Genomic DNA, 20529 nt, shown 5'->3' on the forward strand with positions numbered 1-20529 from the left:
TTCCTCCGGGCCTCAGTTCCCTCGTCTGGAAAATGGGGATCGAGCCTGGAAGCCCCACGGGGGACAGGGACCGCGCCCAACCCGATTTGCCCGTGTCCACCCCGGCGGTAAGTACAGCGTCTCGCACGTAGTAGGCGCGTACCAAATACCGTTATCATGTTTGGTTTTGTTCTCTGTCTCCCCCTTTTAGACTGTGAGCCCACTGTTGGGTAGGGGCCGTCTCTATATGTTGCCAATTTGTACTTCCCAAGCGCTTAGTACAGTGCTCTGCACATAGTAAGCGCTCAATAAATACGACTGATGATGATGATCCAAATACGTACCAAATACCGTTATCATGTTTGGTTTTGTTCTCTGTCTCCCCCTTTTAGACTGTGAGCCCGCTGTTGGGTAGGGGCTGTCTCTAGATGTTGCCAATATGTACTTCCCAAGCGCTTAGTGCAGTGTTCTGCACACAGTAAGCACTCAATAAATACGATTGATGATGATGATCCAAATACGTACCAAATACCGTTATCATGTTTGGTTTTGTTCTCTGTCTCCCCCTTTTAGACTGTGAGCCCGCTGTTGGGTAGGGGCTGTCTCTAGATGTTGCCAGTGTGTACTTCCCAAGCGCTTAGTGCAGTGCTCTGCACACAGTAAGCGCTCAATAAATACGATTGATGATGATGATGATGATCGTTATGATGATGATGATGATGACCAAGAGCTTAGGGCCTGAAGGATGCAGCCTCGGCCCCGGCCCGAAGGCCTGGCAGCTCGGGGCGAGCGGGCCGGGAAGGGGTCATCAATCAATCAATCAATTGTATTTATTGAGCGCTTACTGTGTGCAGAGCACTGTACTAAGCGCTTATCTAAGCGGTCATCAGCGTGGCTCCCCCGGGCCCGCCGGTCACCAGAGCCGGTGCTGGCTGACGCAGGCGCCCACGGGCCTCCCCCCGCCTCCGTCCCCGGCCGGCCGCCAGCCGGGGCCTGCCCTGCGTCTCCGGCACCTGGCGCTGCCCGTCCCGATCCGGGGGGCCCCAGCGGGCCGTCCGGCAGAGCCAGCGGCCGGAGAGGAGGGGAGGGAGCATGGAGCCGGGGGCCGGGGGCCCCGTGCGGGCCCTGCTGGGCCGCCTACTCCGAGCGCTGCTGTGGTTGGCGTCGGCCCTGCTCTACGTGGGCAGCGAGCAGGCCGCCCGTCTGCTGGGCAGCGTCTGCCTGCGCCGCCTCTACCACGCCTGGCTGGCCGCCGTCGTCATCTTCGGGCCCCTGCTGCAGTTCCACGTGAACCCCCGCACCATCTTCGCCAACCACGGCAACTTCTTCAACATGTGAGCGTCACGGGCCCGGGGCGAGCGGGGGGCTCCCCTCCGCGCCGGGACGCCCACCTCGCGCCAGCCCGACGTTATAGAAATAGGCCCGGGCGGGGAGGGGAAGGTCAGGCCGTGCGGGGGAGAAGGGAAGAAGGGGAGCAAGGCCGGGGCAGCGGTGTTGGGGGGGCTCGGCTTTGGGGGGGCTCCAAGGTGTGGGGTGAAGCAGCGAGGCCTGGTGGATTGAGCCAAGGCTCAGAGGTGTCAACGGGATCTTGGCTCTTATCCCCAGCGCTACCCCTTTTCAGCTGCGTGACCTTGGGCAAGTTGCTTTGCTTCTCAGTGCCTCAGTTTCCTCATATAATTTGGGTATTTGTTAGGCGCTTCCTCTGTGCAAAGCACTGCCCTAAGCGCCGGGGAGGTTACAAGGTGATCAGGGTAATGACTGCGGTGGGATCCAAGCGAATCGGGTTGGACCCGGTCCCTGTCCCACCTGGGGCTCACAGACGCGATCCCCATTTTCCAGACGAGGGGACTGGAGACCCGAGAAGTGAAGAGACTTACCCAAGGTCACCCCGCAGACAAGTGGTGGAGCCGGGATTCGAACCCGGGTCCTTCTTAGTCCCAGGCCCGAGCTCGATCCGCTAGGTTCCGCCACGGGGCGGCCAGGCCGGGCTAGGTGGGGTTGGACGGGGTTGGCGGGGGCGCGGGGCTCAGTGGAAAGAGCGCGGTCTTGGGAGTCAGAGGTCATGGGTTCTAATCCCGGCTCCGCCACCCATCAGCCGTGTGATTTGGGGCAAGTCACTTCACTTCTCTGGGCCTCAGTGACCTCATCTGGAAAACGGGGAGTCATTCAATCGTATTTATTGAGCGCTTACTGTGTGCAGAGCACTGGACTAAGCGCTTGGGAAGTCCAAGTCGGCAACATTCATTCATTCAATCGTATTTATTGAGCGCTTACTGTGTGCAGAGCACTGGACTAAGCGCTTGGGAAGTCCAAGTTGGCAACATATAGAGACAGTCCCTACCCGACAACTGGATCACAGTCTAGAAGGGGGAGACGGACAACAAAACAAAACATGGAGACAAGGGTCAAAATCGTCAGAACAAATAGAATTAAAGCTCTATGCACGTCATTAACAAAATAAATAGTAAATATGTACAAGTAGAGTAATAAATCTGTACAAATATATATACAGGTGCTGTGGGGAGGGGAAGGAGTAGCAGCGTGGCTCAGTGGAAAGAGCCCGGGCTTTGGAGTCAGAGGTCATGGGTTCAAATTCCGGCTGCACCACTTGTCAGATGGGTGACTTTGGGCGAGTCACTGCACTTCTCTGTGCCTCAGTGGCCTCATCTGTAAAATAGGGATTAAGACTGTGAGCCCCACGTGGGACAACGTGATCACCTTGTAACCTCCCCAGCGCTTAGAACAGTGCTTTGCACATAGTAAGCACTTAATAAACGCCATTATTATTATTATTATTATTATTAAGGAGGTGGGGCGGGGGAGAGGAAAAAGGGGGTTGAAAACTGCCAGCCCCATGTGGGCCAACCTGATGACCTTGTTTCCCCCAGTGCTTAGAATGGCACTTGGCACAGAGTAAGCGCTTAACAAATACCAAAATGAATATTTTTCCTCCCTGACTTTCCACGCCCCACATGGGCCAACCTGATGACCTTGTTTCCCCCAGCGCTTAGGACAGCGCTTGGCACAGAATAAGCGCTTAACAAATACCAAAATTAATATTTTTACTCCCTAACTTCCCCCACCCCACGTGGGCCAACCTGATGACCTTGTCTTCCTCAGCGCTTAGGACAGCGCTTGGCACAGAATAAGCGCTTAACAAATACCAAAACGAGTATTTTTCCTCCCTGACTTCCCCCACCCCACCTGGGCCAACCTGATGACCTTGTTTCCCCCAGCGCTTAGGACAGCGCTTGGCACAGAATAAGCGCTTAACAAATACCAAAATTAATATTTTTACTCTCTAACTTCCCCCACCCCATGTGGGCCAACCTGATGACCTTGTCTCCCCCAGTGCTTAGAACAGCGCTTGGCACAGAGTAGGCACTTAACAAATACAAAAACGAGTATTTTTCCTCCCTGACTTCCCCCACCCCACGTGGGCCAACCTGATGACCTTGTTTCCCCCAGCGCTTAGGACAGCGCTTGGCACAGAATAAGCACTTAGCAAATACCAAAATTAATATTTTTACTCCCTAACTTCCCCCACCCCATGTGGGCCAACCTGATGACCTTGTCTCCGCCAGCGCTTAGAACAGCGCTTGGCATAGACTAAGCGCTTAACAAAAAACAAAAACGAGTATTTTTCCTCCCTGACTTCCCCCGCCCCACCTGGGACAACCTGATGACCTTGTTTTCCCCAGCGCTTAGAACAGTGCTTGGCACATAGTAAGCACTTAATAAATGCCATTATTATTATTATTATTATTAAGGAGGTCGGGGGGGGTGGGGAGGAGGAGAGGAAAAAGGGGGGTGAAGACTGTGAGCCCCAAGTGGGCCAACCTGATAACCTTGTTTCCCCCAGCGCTTTGAATGGCGCTTAGCACAGAGTAAGTGCTTAACAAATACAAAAATGAGTATTTTTACTCCCTAACTTCCCCAGCCCCATGTGGGCCAACCTGATGACCTTGTTTCCCCCAGCGCTTAGGACAGCGCTTGGCACAGAGTAAGCGCATAACAAATACTAAAATGAGTATTTTTCCTCCCTAAAATTCCCCCGCCCCACATGGGCCAACCTGATGACCTTGTTTCCCCCAGCGCTTAGAACAGTGCTTGGCACAGAGTAAGCGCTTAACAAATACCAAAATGAGTATTTTTACTCCCTAACTTCCCCCGCCCCATGTAGGACAACCTGATGACCCTGTTTCCCTAACTGCTTAGAACAGCACTTGGCACAGAGTAAGCGCTTAACAAATACTAAAATGAGTATTTTTCCTCCCTAACTTCCCCCGCTCAATGTGGGCCAACCTGATGACCTTGTTTCCCCCAGTGCTTAGAACGGCGCTTGGCACAGAGTAAGCACATAACGAATACTAAAATGAGTATTTTTCCTCCCTAAAATTCCCCCGCCCCACATGGGCCAACCTGATGACCTTGTTTCCCCCAGCGCTTAGAACAGTGCTTGGCACAGAATAAGCACTTAACAAATACCAAAAAGAGTATTTTTACTCCTTAACTTCCCCCGCCCCATGTAGGACAACCTGATCACCCTGTTTCCCCCAGCGCTTAGAACAGTGCTTGGCACAGAATAAGCACTTAACAAATACCAAAAAGAGTATTTTTACTCCTTAACTTCCCCCGCCCCAAGTAGGACAACCTGATGACCCTGTTTCCCCCAGCGCTTAGAACAGCGCTTGGCACAGAGTAAGCGCTAACTTCCCCCGCCCAACGTGGGCCAACCTGATGACCTTGTTTCCCCCAGCACTTAGAACAGCGCTTGGCACAGAGTAAGCGCTTAACAAATACCAAAACGAGTATTTTTCCTCCCTAACTTCCCCCGCCCCACGTGGGCCAACCTGATGACCTTGTTTCCCCCAGCGCTTAGAACCGTGCTTGGCACAGAGTAAGCGCTTAACAAATACCAAAATGAGTATTTTTACTCCCTAACTTCCCCCGCCCATGTAGGACAACCTGATGACCCTGTTTCCCTAACTGCTTAGAACAGCGCTTGGCACAGAGTAAGTGCTTAACAAATACTAAAATGAGTATTTTTCCTCCCTAACTTCCCCTGCCCCACGTGGGCCAACCTGATGACCTTGTTTCCCCCAGCGCTTAGAACAGCTCTTGGCACAGAGTAAGCGCTAACTTCCCCCGCCCAACGTGGGCCAACCTGATGACCTTGTTTCCCCCAGCGCTTAGAACAGCTCTTGGCACAGAGTAAGCATTTAACGAATACTAAAATGAGTATTTTTCCTCCCTAAAATTCCCCCGCCCCACATGGGCCAACCTGATGACCTTGTTTCCCCCAGCGCTTAGAACAGTGCTTGGCACAGAATAAGCACTTAACAAATACCAAAAAGAGTATTTTTACTCCTTAACTTCCCCCGCCCCATGTAGGACAACCTGATGACCCTGTTTCCCTAACCGCTTAGAACAGCGCTTGGCACAGAGTAAGCGCTTAACAAATACTAAATTGAGTATTTTTCCTCCCTAACTTCCCCTGCCCCACGTGGGCCAACCTGATGACCTTGTTTCCCCCAGCGCTTAGAACAGCGCTTGGCACAGAGTAAGCGCTAACTTCCCCCACCCAACGTGGGCCAACCTGATGACCTTGGTTCTCCCAGCGCTTTGAATGGCGCTTGGCACAGAGTAAGCGCTCAACGAATACCATAACGAGTATTTTTCCACCCTAACCTCCCCCGCCCCACGTGGGCCAACCTGATGACCTTGTTTCCCCCAACGCTTAGAACAGCGCTTGGCACAGAGTAAGCGCTTAACAAATACTAAAATGAGTATTTTTCCTCCCTAACTTCCCCCACCTCACGTGGGCCAACCTGATGACCCTGTTCCCCCCAGCGCTTGGCACAGAGTAAGCGCTTAACGAATACCAAAACGAGTATTTTTCCACCCTAACCTCCCCCGCCCCACGTGGGCCAACCTGATGACCGTTTCCCCCAACGCTTAGAACGGCGCTTGGCACAGAGTAAGCGCTTAACAACTACTAAAATGAGTATTTTTCCTCCCTAACTTCCCCCACCTCACGTGGGCCAACCTGATGACCCTGTTCCCCCCAGCGCTTGGCACAGAGTAAGCGCTTAACGAATACCAAAACGAGTATTTTTCCACCCTAACCTCCCCCGCCCCACGTGGGCCAACCCGATGACCGTTTCCCCCAACGCTTAGAACGGCGCTTGGCACAGAGTAAGCGCTTAACAACTACTAAAATGAGTATTTTTCCTCCCTAACTTCCCCCACCTCACGTGGGCCAACCTGATGACCCTGTTCCCCCCAGCGCTCAGCACAGAGTAAGCGCTCAACAAATACAAGCAGCGTGGCCCGGTGGAAAGATCATGGGCTTTGGAGTCAGAGGTCATGGGTTCCCACGTCTGACCTTGGGCAAGTCGCTCCACTCCTCTGAGCCTCAGTTCCCTCATCTGGAAAACGGGGGATGAAGACCGTGAGCCTTCCGTGGGACAACCTGATCACCTTGTATCCCCCCCCGCCAGCGCTTAGAGCACCTAGTGAGCGTTTAACAAATGTCATCATTATTTATTTATTCTTCCCCCCCAGCGCTTAGAGCACCTAGTGAGCGCTTAACAGATGCCATCGTTATTTATTTATTCTTCCCCCCGTCCCCACAGCAAGTTCGTGAACTCGGCCTGGGGCTGGACTTGCACGTTCCTGGGCGGCTTCGTGCTGCTAGTGGTGTTCCTGGCCACGCGTCGGGTGGCAGTGACGGCGCGGCACCTGAGCCGGCTGGCGGTGGGTGCCGCCGTGTGGCGCGGGGCCGGCCGGGCCTTCCTGCTCATCGAGGACCTGACGGGGTCTTGCCTGGAGCCGCTGCCCCAGGGCCTGCTCCTCCACGAGCTGCCCGACCGGCGCAGCTGCCTGGCCGCCGGCCACCAGTGGCGCGGCTACACCGTGTCCTCTCACACCTTCCTGCTCACCTTCTGCTGCCTGCTCATGGCCGAGGAGGCGGCCGTCTTCGCCCGCTACCTGGCCCACGGGCTGCCCGCCGGAGCCCCCCTGCGCCTGGTCTTCCTACTCAACGTCCTGCTGCTGGCCCTCTGGAACTTCCTGCTGCTCTGCACCGTCGTCTACTTCCACCAGTACACGCACAAGGTGGTGGGCGCCGCCGTGGGCACCTTCGCCTGGTACCTCACCTACGGCAGCTGGTTCCGCCAGCCCTGGTCGCCCGGAAGCCCGGGCACCGGGCTCTTCGCCCGGCCCAGCCCCGGCCTCAAGCGCAACTGAGGGCAATAAAGGGGACGCGGGACCCGAGCTCTGGCTCCTTCTCTTTCGTGCGTTGGGTCGTTCATCCGTTTGATCGTCTTTATTGGGCGCTTACTGTGTGCAGAGCACTGGGCTAAGCGCTTGGAAAGGACAATTCGGCAACAGATAAGAGACAGGCCCTACCCAGCGCTTACTGTGTGCAGAGTACTGGGCTAAGTCCTTGGAAAGGACAATTTGGCAACAGATAATAATAATAATAATAATAATAATGATGATGGCATTGCGCTTACTGTGTGCAGAGCACTGGGCTAAGCGCTTGGAAAGGGCAATTCGGCAACAGATAGGAGACAATCCCTACCCAACAACGGGCTTCGTACTTACTGTGCGCAGAGCACTGGGCTAAGCGCTTGGAAAGCACAATTCGGCAACAGATAGGAGACAATCCCTACCCAGTGCTTACTGTGTGCAGAGCACTGGGCTAAGCCCTTGAAAAGGACAATTTGGCAACAGATAAGAGACAATCCCTACCCAACAATGGGCTTCGTACTTACTGTGTGAAGAGCACTGGGCTAAGCGCTTGGAAAGGACAATTTGGCAACAGATAGGAGACGATCCCTACCCAACAACGGGCTTCGTACTTACTGTGTGCAGAGCACTGGGCTAAGAGCTTGGAAAGGACAATTCGGCAACAGATAAGAGACAATCCCTACCCAGCGCTTACTGTGTGCAGAGCACTGGGCTAAGCCCTTGAAAAGGACAATTTGGCAACAGATAAGAGACAATCCCTACCCAACAATGGGCTTCATACTGTGTGCAGAGCACTGGGCTAAGCGCTTGGAAAGGACAATTCGGCAACAGATAGGAGACAATCCTTACCCAACAACGGACTTCGTACTTACTGTGTGCAGAGCACTGGGCTAAGAGCTTGGAAAGGACAATTCGGCAACAGATAAGAGACAATCCCTACCCAGCGCTTACTGTGTGCAGAGCACTGGGCTAAGTGCTTGGAAAGGACAATTCGGCAACAGATAGGAGACAATCCCTACTCAACAACGGGCTTTGTACTTACTGTGCGCAGAGCACTGGGCTAAGCGCTTGGAAAGCACAATTCGGCAACAGATAGGAGACAGTGCCTACGCAGCAACGGGCTTTGTACTTACTGTGTGCAGAGCACTAGGCTAAGTGCTTGGAAAGCACAATCCGACAACAGATAGGAGACAATCCCTACCCAGTGCTTACTGTGTGCAGAGCACTGGGCTAAGCACTTGAAAAGGACAATTCGGCAACAGATAAGAGACAATCCCTACCCAGCGCTTACTGTGTGCAGAGCACTGGGCTAAGCTCTTGGAAAGGACAATTCGGCAACAGATAGGAGACAATCCCTACCCAACAGCGGGCTTCGTACTTACTGTGTGCAGAGCACTGGGCTAAACGCTTGGAAAGCACAATTCAGCAACAGATAGGAGACGATCCCTACCCAACAACGGGCTTCGTACTTACTGTGTGCAGAGCACTGGGCTCAGCGCTTGGAAAGGACAATTCGGCAACAGATAGGAGACAATCCCTACCCGACAGCGGGCTTTCTACTTACTGTGTGCAGAGCACTGGGTTCAGCGCTTGGGAGTGGCTCAGTGGAAAGAGCCTGGGCTTTGGAGTCAGAGGTCATGGGTTTGAATCCCGGCTCTGCCGATTGTCAGCTGTGTGACTTTGGGCAAGTCACTTCACTTCTCTGGGCCTCAGTTCCCTCATCTGGAAAATGGGGATGAAGACTGTGAGCCCCACGTGGGACAACCTGATCACCTTGTATCTCCCCCAGCGCTTAGAACAGTGCCTGACACATAACAAGCGCTTAACAAACACCATTATCATACCCTCATTATTATTATTATTATTATTATTATGAGGCCCCGCCCACCTTTCCCACCTCCCCTTGCGCGAGGCCCCGCCCCCTTCCCCCCACCTCCTCACAAGCCACGCCCACTTTCCCACCTCTCTTTGCGCGAGGCCCCGCCCCTTGCCCGAGCCCCCGCCTATCGAACGAGAGACCACGCCCCCTGGTGGGAGGTCCCGCCCCTGCCCGATCCCTTCCCCGCCTATCAATCAGACATGAGATCACGCCCCCCTCCGGGAGGCCCCGCCCCCTGCCCGAGCCCCTCCGCCTATCAATCAGACGGGAGACCACGCCCCCTGCCGGGAGTCCCCGCCCCCTTCCCGGCCCCCGCCTATCGGACGAGAGGCCACGCCCCTTCCGGGACGCCCCGCCCCCTGCCCGAGTCCCCCCACTATCGGACGAGAGACCACGCCCCCTGGTGCAAGGCCCCGCCCCCTTCCCGAGCCGCCCCTATCAATCATACGAGAGGCCCCGCCCCCTGGCGGGAGACCCCGCCCCCTGTCCGAGCCCCCGCCTATCAATCAGACGGGAGACCACGCCCCCTGCCGGGAGGCCCCGCCTATCGGACGAGAGACCACGCCCCCTGGTGGGAGGCCCCGCCCCCTTCCCGACCCCCCTCCCCCGCTATCAATCAGACATGAGGCCACGCCCCCTGGTGGGAGGCCCCGCCCTCTGCCCGAGCCCCCGTCTAACGGACGAGAGACCACGCCCCCTGCCCGAGCCGCCCCTCTCCCGCCTATCAATCAATCGGCCAGGAGATCCCGCCCCCTGCCCGAGCCCCCGCCGATCAATCAGACGAGAGACCACGCCCCCTGGTGGGAGGCCCCCGCCCTTTGCCCGCGCCCCCCGCCTATCAGAAGAGAGACCACGCCCCCTGGTGGGAGGCCCCGCCTCCTGCCCGAGCCCCCCCCGCCGCTGTCAATCAATATCAGCCAGGAGGCCACGCCCCCTGGTGGGAGGCCCCGGCACTGCCCGGCCCGTCCCTCCCGGGAAGTCCCCGGGCGGAAACCGAGCGAAGCGGAGCGGGGCCACTTTCAGTTTCCCTCTGCCCGTTCGGCACGTGCCCGGACCCCCGAGGAGCCCCCCGAGGAGCCCCCCGAATCCCCCCGAGGAGCCCCCCGAGCTCCCAGAACCCCCCGCCGCCGTCGCCATGGCCACCCTCAGGGTGAAGCCTGAAGTCCAAGCGCAGGTGAGGCTGGGATGGGCCTGGGGGAGAGGGCTGATGATGGGGGGCTGATGCTGATGATGGGGGGCTGCTCGGCCCGGCGGGCAGCCGGACGGAAGGATGGGGCCCCGGGCCCCGGGACAGGACAGGACGAGCCAGTAAAGGACAGGACAGGATCAGGCCAAGCCAGGCCAGTAAAGGACAGGACAAGACAGGATGGGACAGGCTAAGCCAAGCCAGGACAGTAAAGGACAGGACAAGCCAAGCCAGGCTAGGATAGGACAAGCCAGGATAGGCCAAGGCCAGGACAAGCCAGGCCAGGACAGGACAAGCCAAGCCAAGACATGTCAAGGCCAAGCCAGGACAGGACAAGGCCAGGCCAAGCCAGGCCAGTAAAGGACAGGACAAGCCAGGACAGGTCAAGGCCATGCCAGGACAAGCCAAGGCCAGTCGAAGGCCGGGACAGGTCAAGGCCAAGCCAGGACAGGCCAAGCCAGGACAGGACAAGCCAAGCCAAGACATGTGAAGGCCAAGCCAGGACAGGACAAGGCCAGGCCAAGCCAGGCCAGTGAAGGACAGGACAAGCCAGAACAGGTCAAGGCCAAGCCAGGATAAGCCAAGGCCAGTTGAAGGCCAGGACAGGTCAAGGCCAAGCCAGGACTGGACAGGCCCAGGACAAGCCAAGTCAGGACAGGACAGGACAAGCCAAGACATGTCAAGGCCAAGCCAGGACAGGCCAAGCCAGGACAGAATAGGCCAAGCCAAGCCAAGACATGTCAAGGCCAAGCCAGGACAGGTCAAGGCCAAGCCAGGACTGGACAGGCCCAGGACAAGCCAAGTCAGGACAGGACAGGACAAGCCAAGACATGTCAAGGCCAAGCCAGGACAGGCCAAGCCAGGACAGAATAGGCCAAGCCAAGCCAAGACATGTCAAGGCCAAGCCAGGCCAGGCCAGGCCAAGCCAGGACAGGACAGGCCAGTACAGGCCAGGCCAGGACAAGCCAGGACAGGACAAGGCCAGGCCAAGCCAGGCCAGTAAAGGACAGGACAAGACAGGACAGGACAAGCCAGGACAGGTCAAGGCCAAGCCAGGACAAGCCAAGGCCAGTCGAAGGCCAGGACAGGTCAAGGCCAAGCCAGGACAGGACAGGCCCAGGACAGGCCAAGCCAGGCCAGTACAGGCCAGGACAAGCTAAGCCAGGCCAGGCCAGGCCAGGCCAAGTCAGGCCAGTACAGGCCAGGACAGGCCAGGACAGGCCAGGACAGGCCAAGCCAGGCCAGTAAAGGACAGGCCAGTAAAGGACAGGACAGGGCAGGCTAAGCCAAGCCAGGCCAGTAAAGTACAGGACAAGACAGGACAGGCTAAGCCAGGATAGGTCAAGGCCAAGCCAGGACAGGACAAGCCAGGCCAGTAAAGGACAGGACAAGACAGGACAGTAAAGGACAGGACAGGACAGGACAGGCTAAGCCAAGCCAGGCCAGTAAAGGACAGGACAAGACAGGACAGGCTAAGCCAGGACAGGTCCAGACCAGGCCAGACCAGGCCAGGCAGCTCCAGCTCGCTGGGGCGAAGTGAAGCGGAAATCCCCGGGGGTCGCCGGGGTCTCCGGGGTGCAGTCCTCCTCGCCCACCCCCACCTCCCGGGACCCCCGGAGTCCGGGCTCCCACCCCCCCAGCAGTCTCTGTGTCCGCAGGTGGATTTGTTTCGGGAAAATCTGTGCTCCCAGGTGAGAACCCCGGCCGGAGGGGTGGGGTGGGGTGGGGTGGGGGGCGGGCAGGGCCTAAGGGGGCCGCACAGGGGGGCTGGGGGCGGGCAGGGCAGGGCAGGAGGGACCCCCATGTGTCTCCCCACCCCCGGCTCCAGACGGAGATCCTGCTGGGCAGCTACTTCCCCAAGAAGATCTCGGAGCTGGACGCTTTCTTGAAGGTAATAATAACGCTATTTTAGTAAGCGCTTACTATGTGCCGAGCACTGTTCTGAGCGCTGGCGTGATGGTATTTGTTAAGCGCTTACTGTTCTAAGCGCTAGAATGATGGTATTTGTTAAGCGTCTACTATGTGCACTATGAGCACTGTTCTAAGTGCTGGAATGATGGTATTTAAGCGCTTACTATGTGCTGGGCACTGTTCTAAGTGCTGGACGTTTGTTAAGCGCTTACTGTGTGCCAAACACTGTAGTTAGCGCTGGAATGATGGTATTTGTTAAGCGCCTACTTTGTGCCGAGCACTGTTCTAAGCACTGGAATGATGGTATCTGTGAAGCGCTTACAATGTGCCAAACACTGTACTAAGCGCTGGAATGATGGTATTTGGGAAGCGCTTACATTGTGCCGAAAACTGTACTAAGTGCTGGAATGATGGTATTTGTTAAGCGCTTACTCTGTGCCGAGCACTGTGCTAAGCGCTGGAATGATGGTATTTGTGAAGCACTTACTCTATGCTGAGCATTGTTCTAAGCACTGGGGTAGATAGCAGATAATAATAATAATAATAATAATGGCATTTATTAAGCGCTTACTATGTGCAAAGCACTGTACTAAGCGCTGGGGAGGTTACAAGGTGATCAGGTTGTCCCACGGGGGGCTCACAGTTTTAATCCCCATTTTAGTGGATGAGGGAACTGAGGCCCAGAGAAGTGAAGTGACTTGCCCAAAGTCACCCAGCTGACAGTTGGCGGAGCCGGGATTTGAACCCACGACCTCGGACTCCAAAGCCCGGGCTCTTTCCACCGAGCCACGCTGCTTCTCAGATAACGGAGCTGGGATAGAGAGAAGCCCCCTGAGAAGCCGCGTGGCTCAGTGGAAAGAGCCCGGGCTTGGGAGTCAGAGGTCATGGGTTCTAATCCCGACTCCGCCGCTTATCGGCTGGGTGACTTTGGGCGAGTCACTTCACCTCTCTGGGCCTCAGTGACCTCATCTGGAAAATGGGGATGAAGACTGGGAGCCCCCCGTGGGACAACCTGATGACCTTGTATCTCCCGCAGCGCTTAGAGCGGTGCTCGGCCCAGAGTAAGCGCTTAACAAATGCCGTCCTTTTTATTCCCTCCCCACCCCCCGCTCCAGGATCCCTCCCTGAATGAGGCCGACCTGAGCCTGCTGAGAGCCCCCCTGGACATCCCGCTGCCGGACCCCGCCAAGGAGAAGGAGAAGGAGGAGCGAAGAAAGCAGGAAGAGGTGAGGGGCCGGGGTCGCCCGGGGGTCCGGGGGCGGCCGGGCCGAGCAGAGCCCCGAGCTCTGACTGCGCCTCTCCCTCTCCAGAAGGACAAGGACGGGAAGAAGAAGGACGATGAAGACAAAGGTACCGATTATTCATTCATTCTGTCGTATTTATTGAGCGCTGACTGTGTGCGGAGCACTGTACTAAGCGCTTGGGAAGTCCAAGTTGGCAACATCTAGAGGCGGTCCCTACCCAACACAGACTAGAAGGGGGAGACGGACGACAAAACCAAACATATTAACAAAACTCTGTTGTGCTGTACTCTTTCAAATGCATATTACGGTTCCCGGCACAGGTGAGTGAGAGCAGGAACTGGGGCAACCCCCTCTCCCTCTGCCCCTGCCCCGGTGCCTGCCCACCCCAGGACAGGAACGGCTGGGTCCCTCGATCATCATCATCAATCGTATTTATTGAGCGCTTACTATGTGCAGAGCACTGTACTAAGCGCTTGGGAAGTACAAATTGGCCCTGCTGAGAGCTCACCTCCTCCAGGAGGCCTTCCCAGACTGAGCCCCTTCTTTCCTCTCCCCCTCGTCCCCCTCTCCATCCCCCCGTCTTACCTCCTTCCCTTCCCCACAGCACCTGTATATATGTATATATGGTTGTACATATTTATTACTCTATTTATTTATTTATTTATTTTACTTGTACATCTCTATCCTACTTATTTTATTTTGTTGGTATGTTTGGTTCTGTTCTCTGTCTCCCCCTTTTAGACTGTGAGCCCACTGTTGGGAAGGGACTGTCTCTATGTGATGCCAATTTGTACTTCCCAAGCGCTTAGTACAGTGCTCTGCACATAGTAAGCGCTCAATAAATACGATTGATTGATTGATTGATTGATTGATATAGAGACAGTCCCTACCCAACAGTGGGCTCACAGTCTAAAAGGGGGAAACAGAGAACAAAACCAAACATACTAACAAAATGAAATAAATAGAATAGATATGTACAAATAAAATAGAGTAATAAATATGTACAAACTTATATACGTATATACAGGTGCTGTGGGGAAGGGAAGGAGGTAAGATGGGGGGGATGGAGAGGGGGACGAGGGGGAGAGGAAGGAAGGGGCTGAGTGTGGGAAGGCCTCCTGGAGAAGGTGAGCTCTCAGCAGGGCCTTGAAGGGAGGAAGAGAGCGAGCTTGGCGGGTGGGCAGAGGGATTGGGGGCATTCCAGGCCCGGGGGAGGACGTGGGCCGGAGGTCGACATCGGGACAGGCGAGAACAAGGTACGGTGAGGAGATTTGCGGCGGAGGAGTGGAGGGCGCGGGCTGCGATGGAGAAGGACAGAAGGGAGGTGAGGTAGGAGGGGGCAAGGGGATGGATGGACAGCCTTGAAGCCCAGGGTGAGGAGTTTCTGCCTGATGCGCAGATTGATTGGTAGCCACTGGAGATTTTTGAGGATGCAGTTTATTTACAGGGTCGGGGGGTCTTGGGTGGGGAGGGGGAAGAGAGGGTTTTCGGGTGCAGGCAGCCCCCTCACGCTTTGCCGTCGCTGTCTTCGGCCAGAACCCGGCTCGGGGAGCCGTGGGACCGGGGGCCGGGCAGCACCGAGCCGAAGAAGAGGGAGCGGAACTTTTTCAGGGGAGGGGTCCCAGGCACAGGCTCCGGCTCCTCGTCCCCCTCCTCCTCCTCCTCCTCCTCCTCCTCCTCCTCCTCGAAGGGAAGCGGGCTGACTCGGGGGGAGGGAAATCGGGTCGGAGGGGTGGGCAGCCCCTGGCACGCACTGGTTTCCATGGCGACCATGAAGGAGTCGATGTCGTCGTTGGCAAAGCCGTCGGGGAGGCACAGAGAATAATAATAATGCATTCATCAAGCACTTACTATGTGCAAAGCACTGTTCTAAGCGCTGGGGAGGTTACAGGGTGATCAGGCTGGCCCACGGGGGGCTCAGTCTTCATCCCCATTTGACAGATGAGGTCACTGAAGCACAGAGAATAATAATAATGATGGCACGGCCTAGCGGAAGGAGCGCGGGGGTTGGGGCGGGAGCTCTTCGGATACGAAAACGTTCAGTCTCCGTCTTCCCACTCCTCAAGAACCTCCGTCCTCTTCCGCGTCGAACAGAAACTGCTCACCGTCCGCTTTAAAGCCCCCAGTCGCCTCGCCCCCTCTTATCATCATCATCATCACTCGTATTTATTGAGCGCTTACTGTGTGCAGAGCACTGGACTAAGCGCTTGGGAAGGACAAGTTGGCAACATAGAGAGACAACAGCGGGCTCACAGTTTAGAAGGGGGAGACAGACAACAAAACAAAACACATTAACAAATTAAAAAATAGAGTAAATAATCGTATTTATTGAGCGCTTGCTGTGTGCAGAGCACTGGACTAAGCGCTTGGGAAGTCCAAGTTGGCAACATCTAGAGACGGTCCCTACCCAACAGTGGGCTCACAGTCTAAAAGGGGGAGACAGAGAACAAAACCAAACATACTGGGGAAGCAGCGTGGCTCAGTGGAAAGAGCCCGGGCTTTGGAGTCAGAGGTCATGGGTTCAAATCCCGGCTCCGCCACTTGTCAGCTGTGTGGCTTTGGGCAAGTCACTTCTCTGGGCCTCAGTTCCCTCATCTGTGAAATGGGGATTAAGACTGTGAGCCCCCCGTGGGACAACCTGATCACCTTGTAAACTCCCCAGTGCTTAGAACAGTGCTTTGCACATCGTAAGCGCTTAACAAATGCCATCATTATTATTATTATACTAACAAAATAAAATAAATAGAATATTACTCTCCTACTAAAACCCAACCCGCTCTGCTCCTCTTGACGCCCACCTACTCACCGTCCCCCCATCTCGTCTGTCTCGCTGCCGACCTCTCGCCCGCCTCTGGCCTGGAATCCCCTCCCTCGTATTCCACAGGCAGTGATTCTCCCCTCCTTCAAAGCCTTACTGAAGGCCCACCTCCTCCAAGAAGCCTTCCCTGCCTAAGCCCTCCTTTCCTCTCCCTTCTGCGTCACCCTTGCGCTAGAATTTGCACCCTTGATCCGCGGCGCAGCACGTAGCCGTCACTTTTTATATTAACGGGGACAGGGAACGTGTGTATCAACTCTGTTGCTGTGCACACCCTAATCCAGTGCTCTGCACACCCTAAGCACCAATAAATACAATTGACTGAGCAACCTGGATTCTAGTTAGACCGTGAGCCCGCTGTTGGGTAGGGACCGCCTCTACATGTTGCCGACTTGTCCTCCCCAAGCGCTTCGTCCAGCGCTCTGCACACCGTCAGCGCTCAATAAGTACGATTAAGTGAATAGTTAGGATTCTACCCCTTTTCTGCTGGGTGACCTGGGGCCAGTCGCTTAACATCTCTGTGCTCGTTCAGTCAGCTGTAAAATGGGAATTCCAGATCCGTTCTCCCTCCTGGGAGCCCCACGTGGGACAGGGACGGCATCTCCTCGGCTTAGACTTTTAACCTACCTCGGTGCCGATCGGACGCTCAGCGGACCCCCTCCGCTTGGTATTATTGTCACGGATGGGCGTCTCTTAGGCAGTCACCGCCTCCTGTATGTGATTTATTTATTATGTCCACCCCGCTGTACCGTAAGACAGGGGGTCGTGTCCGCCAACTCCGTCGGACCCTCGCAAGTGCCGAGGGCGGTAAAGTCAGTCGACTGGGCAGGACGTGCCCCCCTGCCCCTCGCTTCCTCTGTGCCCAAGAAGGGGGTGCGACCGTCTTTTAGACTGTGAGCCCACTGTTGGGTAGGGACCGTCTCTCTATGTTGCCAACTTGGACTTCCCAAGCGCTTAGTACAGCGCTCTGCACACAGTAAGCGCTCAATAAATACGATTGATTGATCGATTGACCCTCTCGCCGTGTCTCCTCAGAACCCCCCTGCGGTCCCGTGAGCTGCAACGAGAAGATCGTGGAGCTGCTGGGGCGGCTGAAGCCCGAGATCAGGGACGTCAAGGAGCAGCTCAACCTGGCGAGTCCTTTCCCGCCCCCGTCAATCAATATCAATCAATCAATCGTATTTATTGAGTGCTTACTGTGTGCAGAGCACTGGACTAAGCGCTTGGGAAGTACAAGTTGCCCCCCCGGGTCCCTCGGCCTCAGGGACTTGGACGTCAGCCCCGGGCGAGTCTGGACCCGAGGAGCGGTGTGGCCTAGTGGATAGGGCCCACACCTGGGAAGTCAGAAGGACCTGGGTTCTAATCCCGGCTCTGCCGCGTGACCTTGGGCAAGTCGCTTCGCTTCTCTGGGCCTCAGTTCCTTCATCTGGGCAGGGATTTGTTAAAGGTGTGCGTATAATAATAATAATAATGGCATTTATTAAGCGCTTACTATGTGCAAAGCACTGTTCTAAGCGCTGGGGAGGTTACAAGGTGATCAGGCTGGCCCACGGGGGGCTCAGTCTTCATCCCCATTTGACAGATGAGGTCACTGAGGCACAGAGAATAATAATAATGATGGCATTCATCAAGCACTTACTATGTGCAAAGCACTGTTCTGAGCGCTGGGGAGGTTACAAGGTGATCAGGCTGTCCCACGGGGGGCTCACAGTCTTCATCCCCATTTTACAGATGAGGTCACTGAGGCAGAGAATAATAATAATGATGGCATTTATCAAGCACTTACTATGTGCAAAGCACTGTTCTAAGTGCTGGGGAGGTTACAAGGTGATCAGGCTGTCCCACGGGGGGCTAACAGTCTTCATCCCCATTTGACAGATGAGGGAACCAAGGTGCAGAGAAGTTAAGTGACTTGCCCAAGGTCACACAGCAGACAAGTGGCAGAGCCGGAATTCGAACCCACGCCCTCTGACATATAGCTATAATTCTATTTGTTCTGACGATTCTGACACCTGTTTACGTGTTGTTTTGTCTGTTTCCCCTTTCTAATAATAGCATTTATTAAGCGCTTACTATGTGCCAAGCACTCTTCTAAGTGCTGGGGAGGTTACAAGGCGATCAGGTGGTCCCACAGGGGGCTCACAGTCTTAATCCCCGTTTCACAGATGAGGGAACTGAGGCCCAGAGAAGTGAAGTGACTTGCCCAAAGTCACCCAGCTGACAACTGGCGGAGCCGGGACTTGAACCCATGACCTCTGACTCCAAAGCCCGCGCTCTTCCCACTGAGCCATGCTGTTCTAGACTGCGAGCCCGTTATTGGGGAAGGACCGTCTCTATATGTTGCCGACTTGTACTTCCCAAGCGCTAGTACGGTGCTCTGCACATAGTAAGCGCTCAATAAATACTGAATGAATTGAATGAATGGTCTCTCTTTAATGCCGTATTGTGCTTTCCAAGCGCTTACTACAGTGCTCTGCACACAGTAAGCGCTCAATAACTACGATTGAATGAAAATGGGGATTAAGAATATGAGCCCGATGTGGGACAGGGGCTGTGTCCAACCTGATCCGATTCCCAGTGCTTAGAACAGTGTAAGCTGTGGGACTTTGGGCAAGCCACTTAACTTCTCTGTGCCTCAGTTCCCTCATCTGTAAAATGGGGATTAAGACCGTGAGCCCCCCGTGGGACAGCCCGATCACCTTGTAACCTCCCCAGCGCTTAGAACAGTGCTTTGCACATAGTAAGCGCTTAATAAATGCCATTAAAAAAAAACAAAACAGTGCTTGACACGTAGTGAGCGCTTAACATTATTTTTATTATTCTCCTCCTCTTCCTCTTCCAGGTCTCCATGTGGCTGCAGCTGCAGGTGCCCCGGATTGAAGACGGGAACAACTTTGGCGTGGCTGTTCAGGTGAGAACCCCCTCCCTCGTACTCTCCCAAGCGCTCAGTACAGTGCTTTGCGCATAGTAAGCGCTCAATAAATACCATTCATTGATTGATTTTTTTTATGGCATTTGTTAAGCGCTTACTATGTGCCAAGCACTGAACTAAACGCTAGGGCAGGTACGAGTTAATGAGGTTCAACGCAGTCCCCATCCCACGTAGGGCACCCAGTCTTAATCCCCGTTTTACGGACTGAGGCGGAGAGAAGTGATCTGCCCAAGGTCACACCGCAGACGAGGGGCGGAGCCGGGGTTAAGGATGGTATTTGTTCAGCGCTTACTCTGTGCCAAGCACTGTTCTAAGAGCTGGGGGGATACAAGGTGATCAGGTTGTCCCACATGGGGCTCCCAGTCTTCAACCCCATTTTCCAGGTGAGGGAACTGAGGCCCAGGGAAGTGAAGTGACTTGCCCAAAGTCACCCAGCTGACAATAGGCGGAGCTGGGATTTGAACCCATGACCTCTGACTCCAAAGCCCGGGCTCTTTTCCACGGAGCCACACTGCTTCTAGACTGTGAGCCCACTGTTGGGTAGGGACCGTCTCCACATGTTGCCAACTTGGACTTCCCAAGCGCTTAGTCCAGTGCTCTGCGCACAGTAAGCGCTCAATAAATACGATTGAATGAATGAATATGACTGAATGAATGATCCTCCCCTCCGGCTCCTGGCCTCTGTTTCCCCAGGAGAAAGTGTTCGAGCTGATGACGGCCCTGCGAACCAAGCTGGACGGCTTCCACACCCAGATCTCCAAGTGAGCGGCCCCCCAATTCCCGCCTCCTCCTCCTCCTCCGCGTGTCCCGTTGTCCCCATCCCCGGCGGCTCCCTCCCCACCCACTCCCGGCCTGCCCCTCCAGGTATTTCTCGGAGAGAGGAGACGCGGTGGCCAAGGCGGCGAAGCAGCCTCACGTGGTGAGCGCCAGGGAGGGGGCGAGGCGTTGGGGAGGGGGCCGGGCCCGAGGGGAGGCCCGGCCTCATCCCGGGGCCTCCCCAGGGCGACTACCGGCAACTGGTGCACGAACTGGACGAGGCCCAGTACGGGGAGACGCGGCTGATGGCCATGGAGATCCGCAACACCTACGTGAGTGGCGGCGGCGGGGGGCTGTGGCGGGGCGGGCGGGCTCGCCGACCCGGGACCCCCAGGATGAGCAGGCCTCCCCCTCTCCCCGCCGGGCCGCAGGCCGTGCTCTACGACATCATCCTGAAGAACTTGGAGAAGATAAAGAAGCCCCGGGGAGACACCAAGGGCATGATCTACTGAAGCGGCCCCGCCGCCCCGTGAGCCCCCCCGGGACCCCAATAAACGTCGCCACACCGGT

General features: G+C 55.7%; 2 protein-coding genes across 3 annotated transcripts; both read left to right on the forward strand.

Moving 5' to 3' along the window:
• Positions 1 to 1032: 1032 nt before the first annotated feature.
• On the forward strand, positions 1033 to 7257 carry FITM1 (fat storage inducing transmembrane protein 1). The gene is made up of 2 exons (XM_038741421.1): positions 1033 to 1313; positions 6618 to 7257. The coding sequence occupies exons 1-2, from the start codon at positions 1072 to 1074 to the stop codon at positions 7228 to 7230; spliced, it is 855 nt and encodes a 284-aa protein (XP_038597349.1). The 5' UTR covers positions 1033 to 1071; the 3' UTR covers positions 7231 to 7257.
• Positions 7258 to 10071: 2814 nt separating this feature from the next.
• PSME1 (proteasome activator subunit 1) lies at positions 10072 to 20529 on the forward strand. 2 transcript variants are annotated; one of them, XM_038741165.1, is made up of 11 exons: positions 10072 to 10289; positions 11960 to 11992; positions 12130 to 12192; positions 13328 to 13438; positions 13526 to 13562; positions 17307 to 17404; positions 19114 to 19182; positions 19897 to 19964; positions 20068 to 20122; positions 20205 to 20291; positions 20391 to 20529. In XM_038741165.1, exons 1-11 carry the CDS (start codon positions 10251 to 10253, stop codon positions 20469 to 20471), a joined length of 741 nt encoding a protein of 246 aa, XP_038597093.1. In that variant the 5' UTR covers positions 10072 to 10250; the 3' UTR covers positions 20472 to 20529. The 2 variants fall into 2 exon arrangements, with proteins under 2 accessions (XP_038597093.1, XP_038597091.1); XM_038741163.1 differs by having other exon boundaries at positions 10073 to 10289; positions 13523 to 13562.

Source organism: Tachyglossus aculeatus, assembly GCF_015852505.1.
Source record: "Tachyglossus aculeatus isolate mTacAcu1 chromosome 12 unlocalized genomic scaffold, mTacAcu1.pri SUPER_6_unloc_1, whole genome shotgun sequence".
Taxonomy (NCBI): Eukaryota; Metazoa; Chordata; class Mammalia; order Monotremata; family Tachyglossidae; genus Tachyglossus; species Tachyglossus aculeatus.

Coding starts and splice junctions, on each gene's coding strand:
- FITM1 (XM_038741421.1), top strand. CDS start 1,072: ATGGAGCCGGGGGCCGGGGGCCCCGTGCGGGCCCTGCTGGGCCGCCTA. Junction 1,314..6,617: donor CACGGCAACTTCTTCAACAT/GTGAGCGTCACG, acceptor CCGTCCCCACAG/CAAGTTCGTGAACTCGGCCT.
- PSME1 (XM_038741163.1), top strand. CDS start 10,251: ATGGCCACCCTCAGGGTGAAGCCTGAAGTCCAAGCGCAG. Junction 12,193..13,327: donor AGCTGGACGCTTTCTTGAAG/GTAATAATAACG, acceptor CCCCCGCTCCAG/GATCCCTCCCTGAATGAGGC. Junction 19,965..20,067: donor TTCCACACCCAGATCTCCAA/GTGAGCGGCCCC, acceptor CTGCCCCTCCAG/GTATTTCTCGGAGAGAGGAG.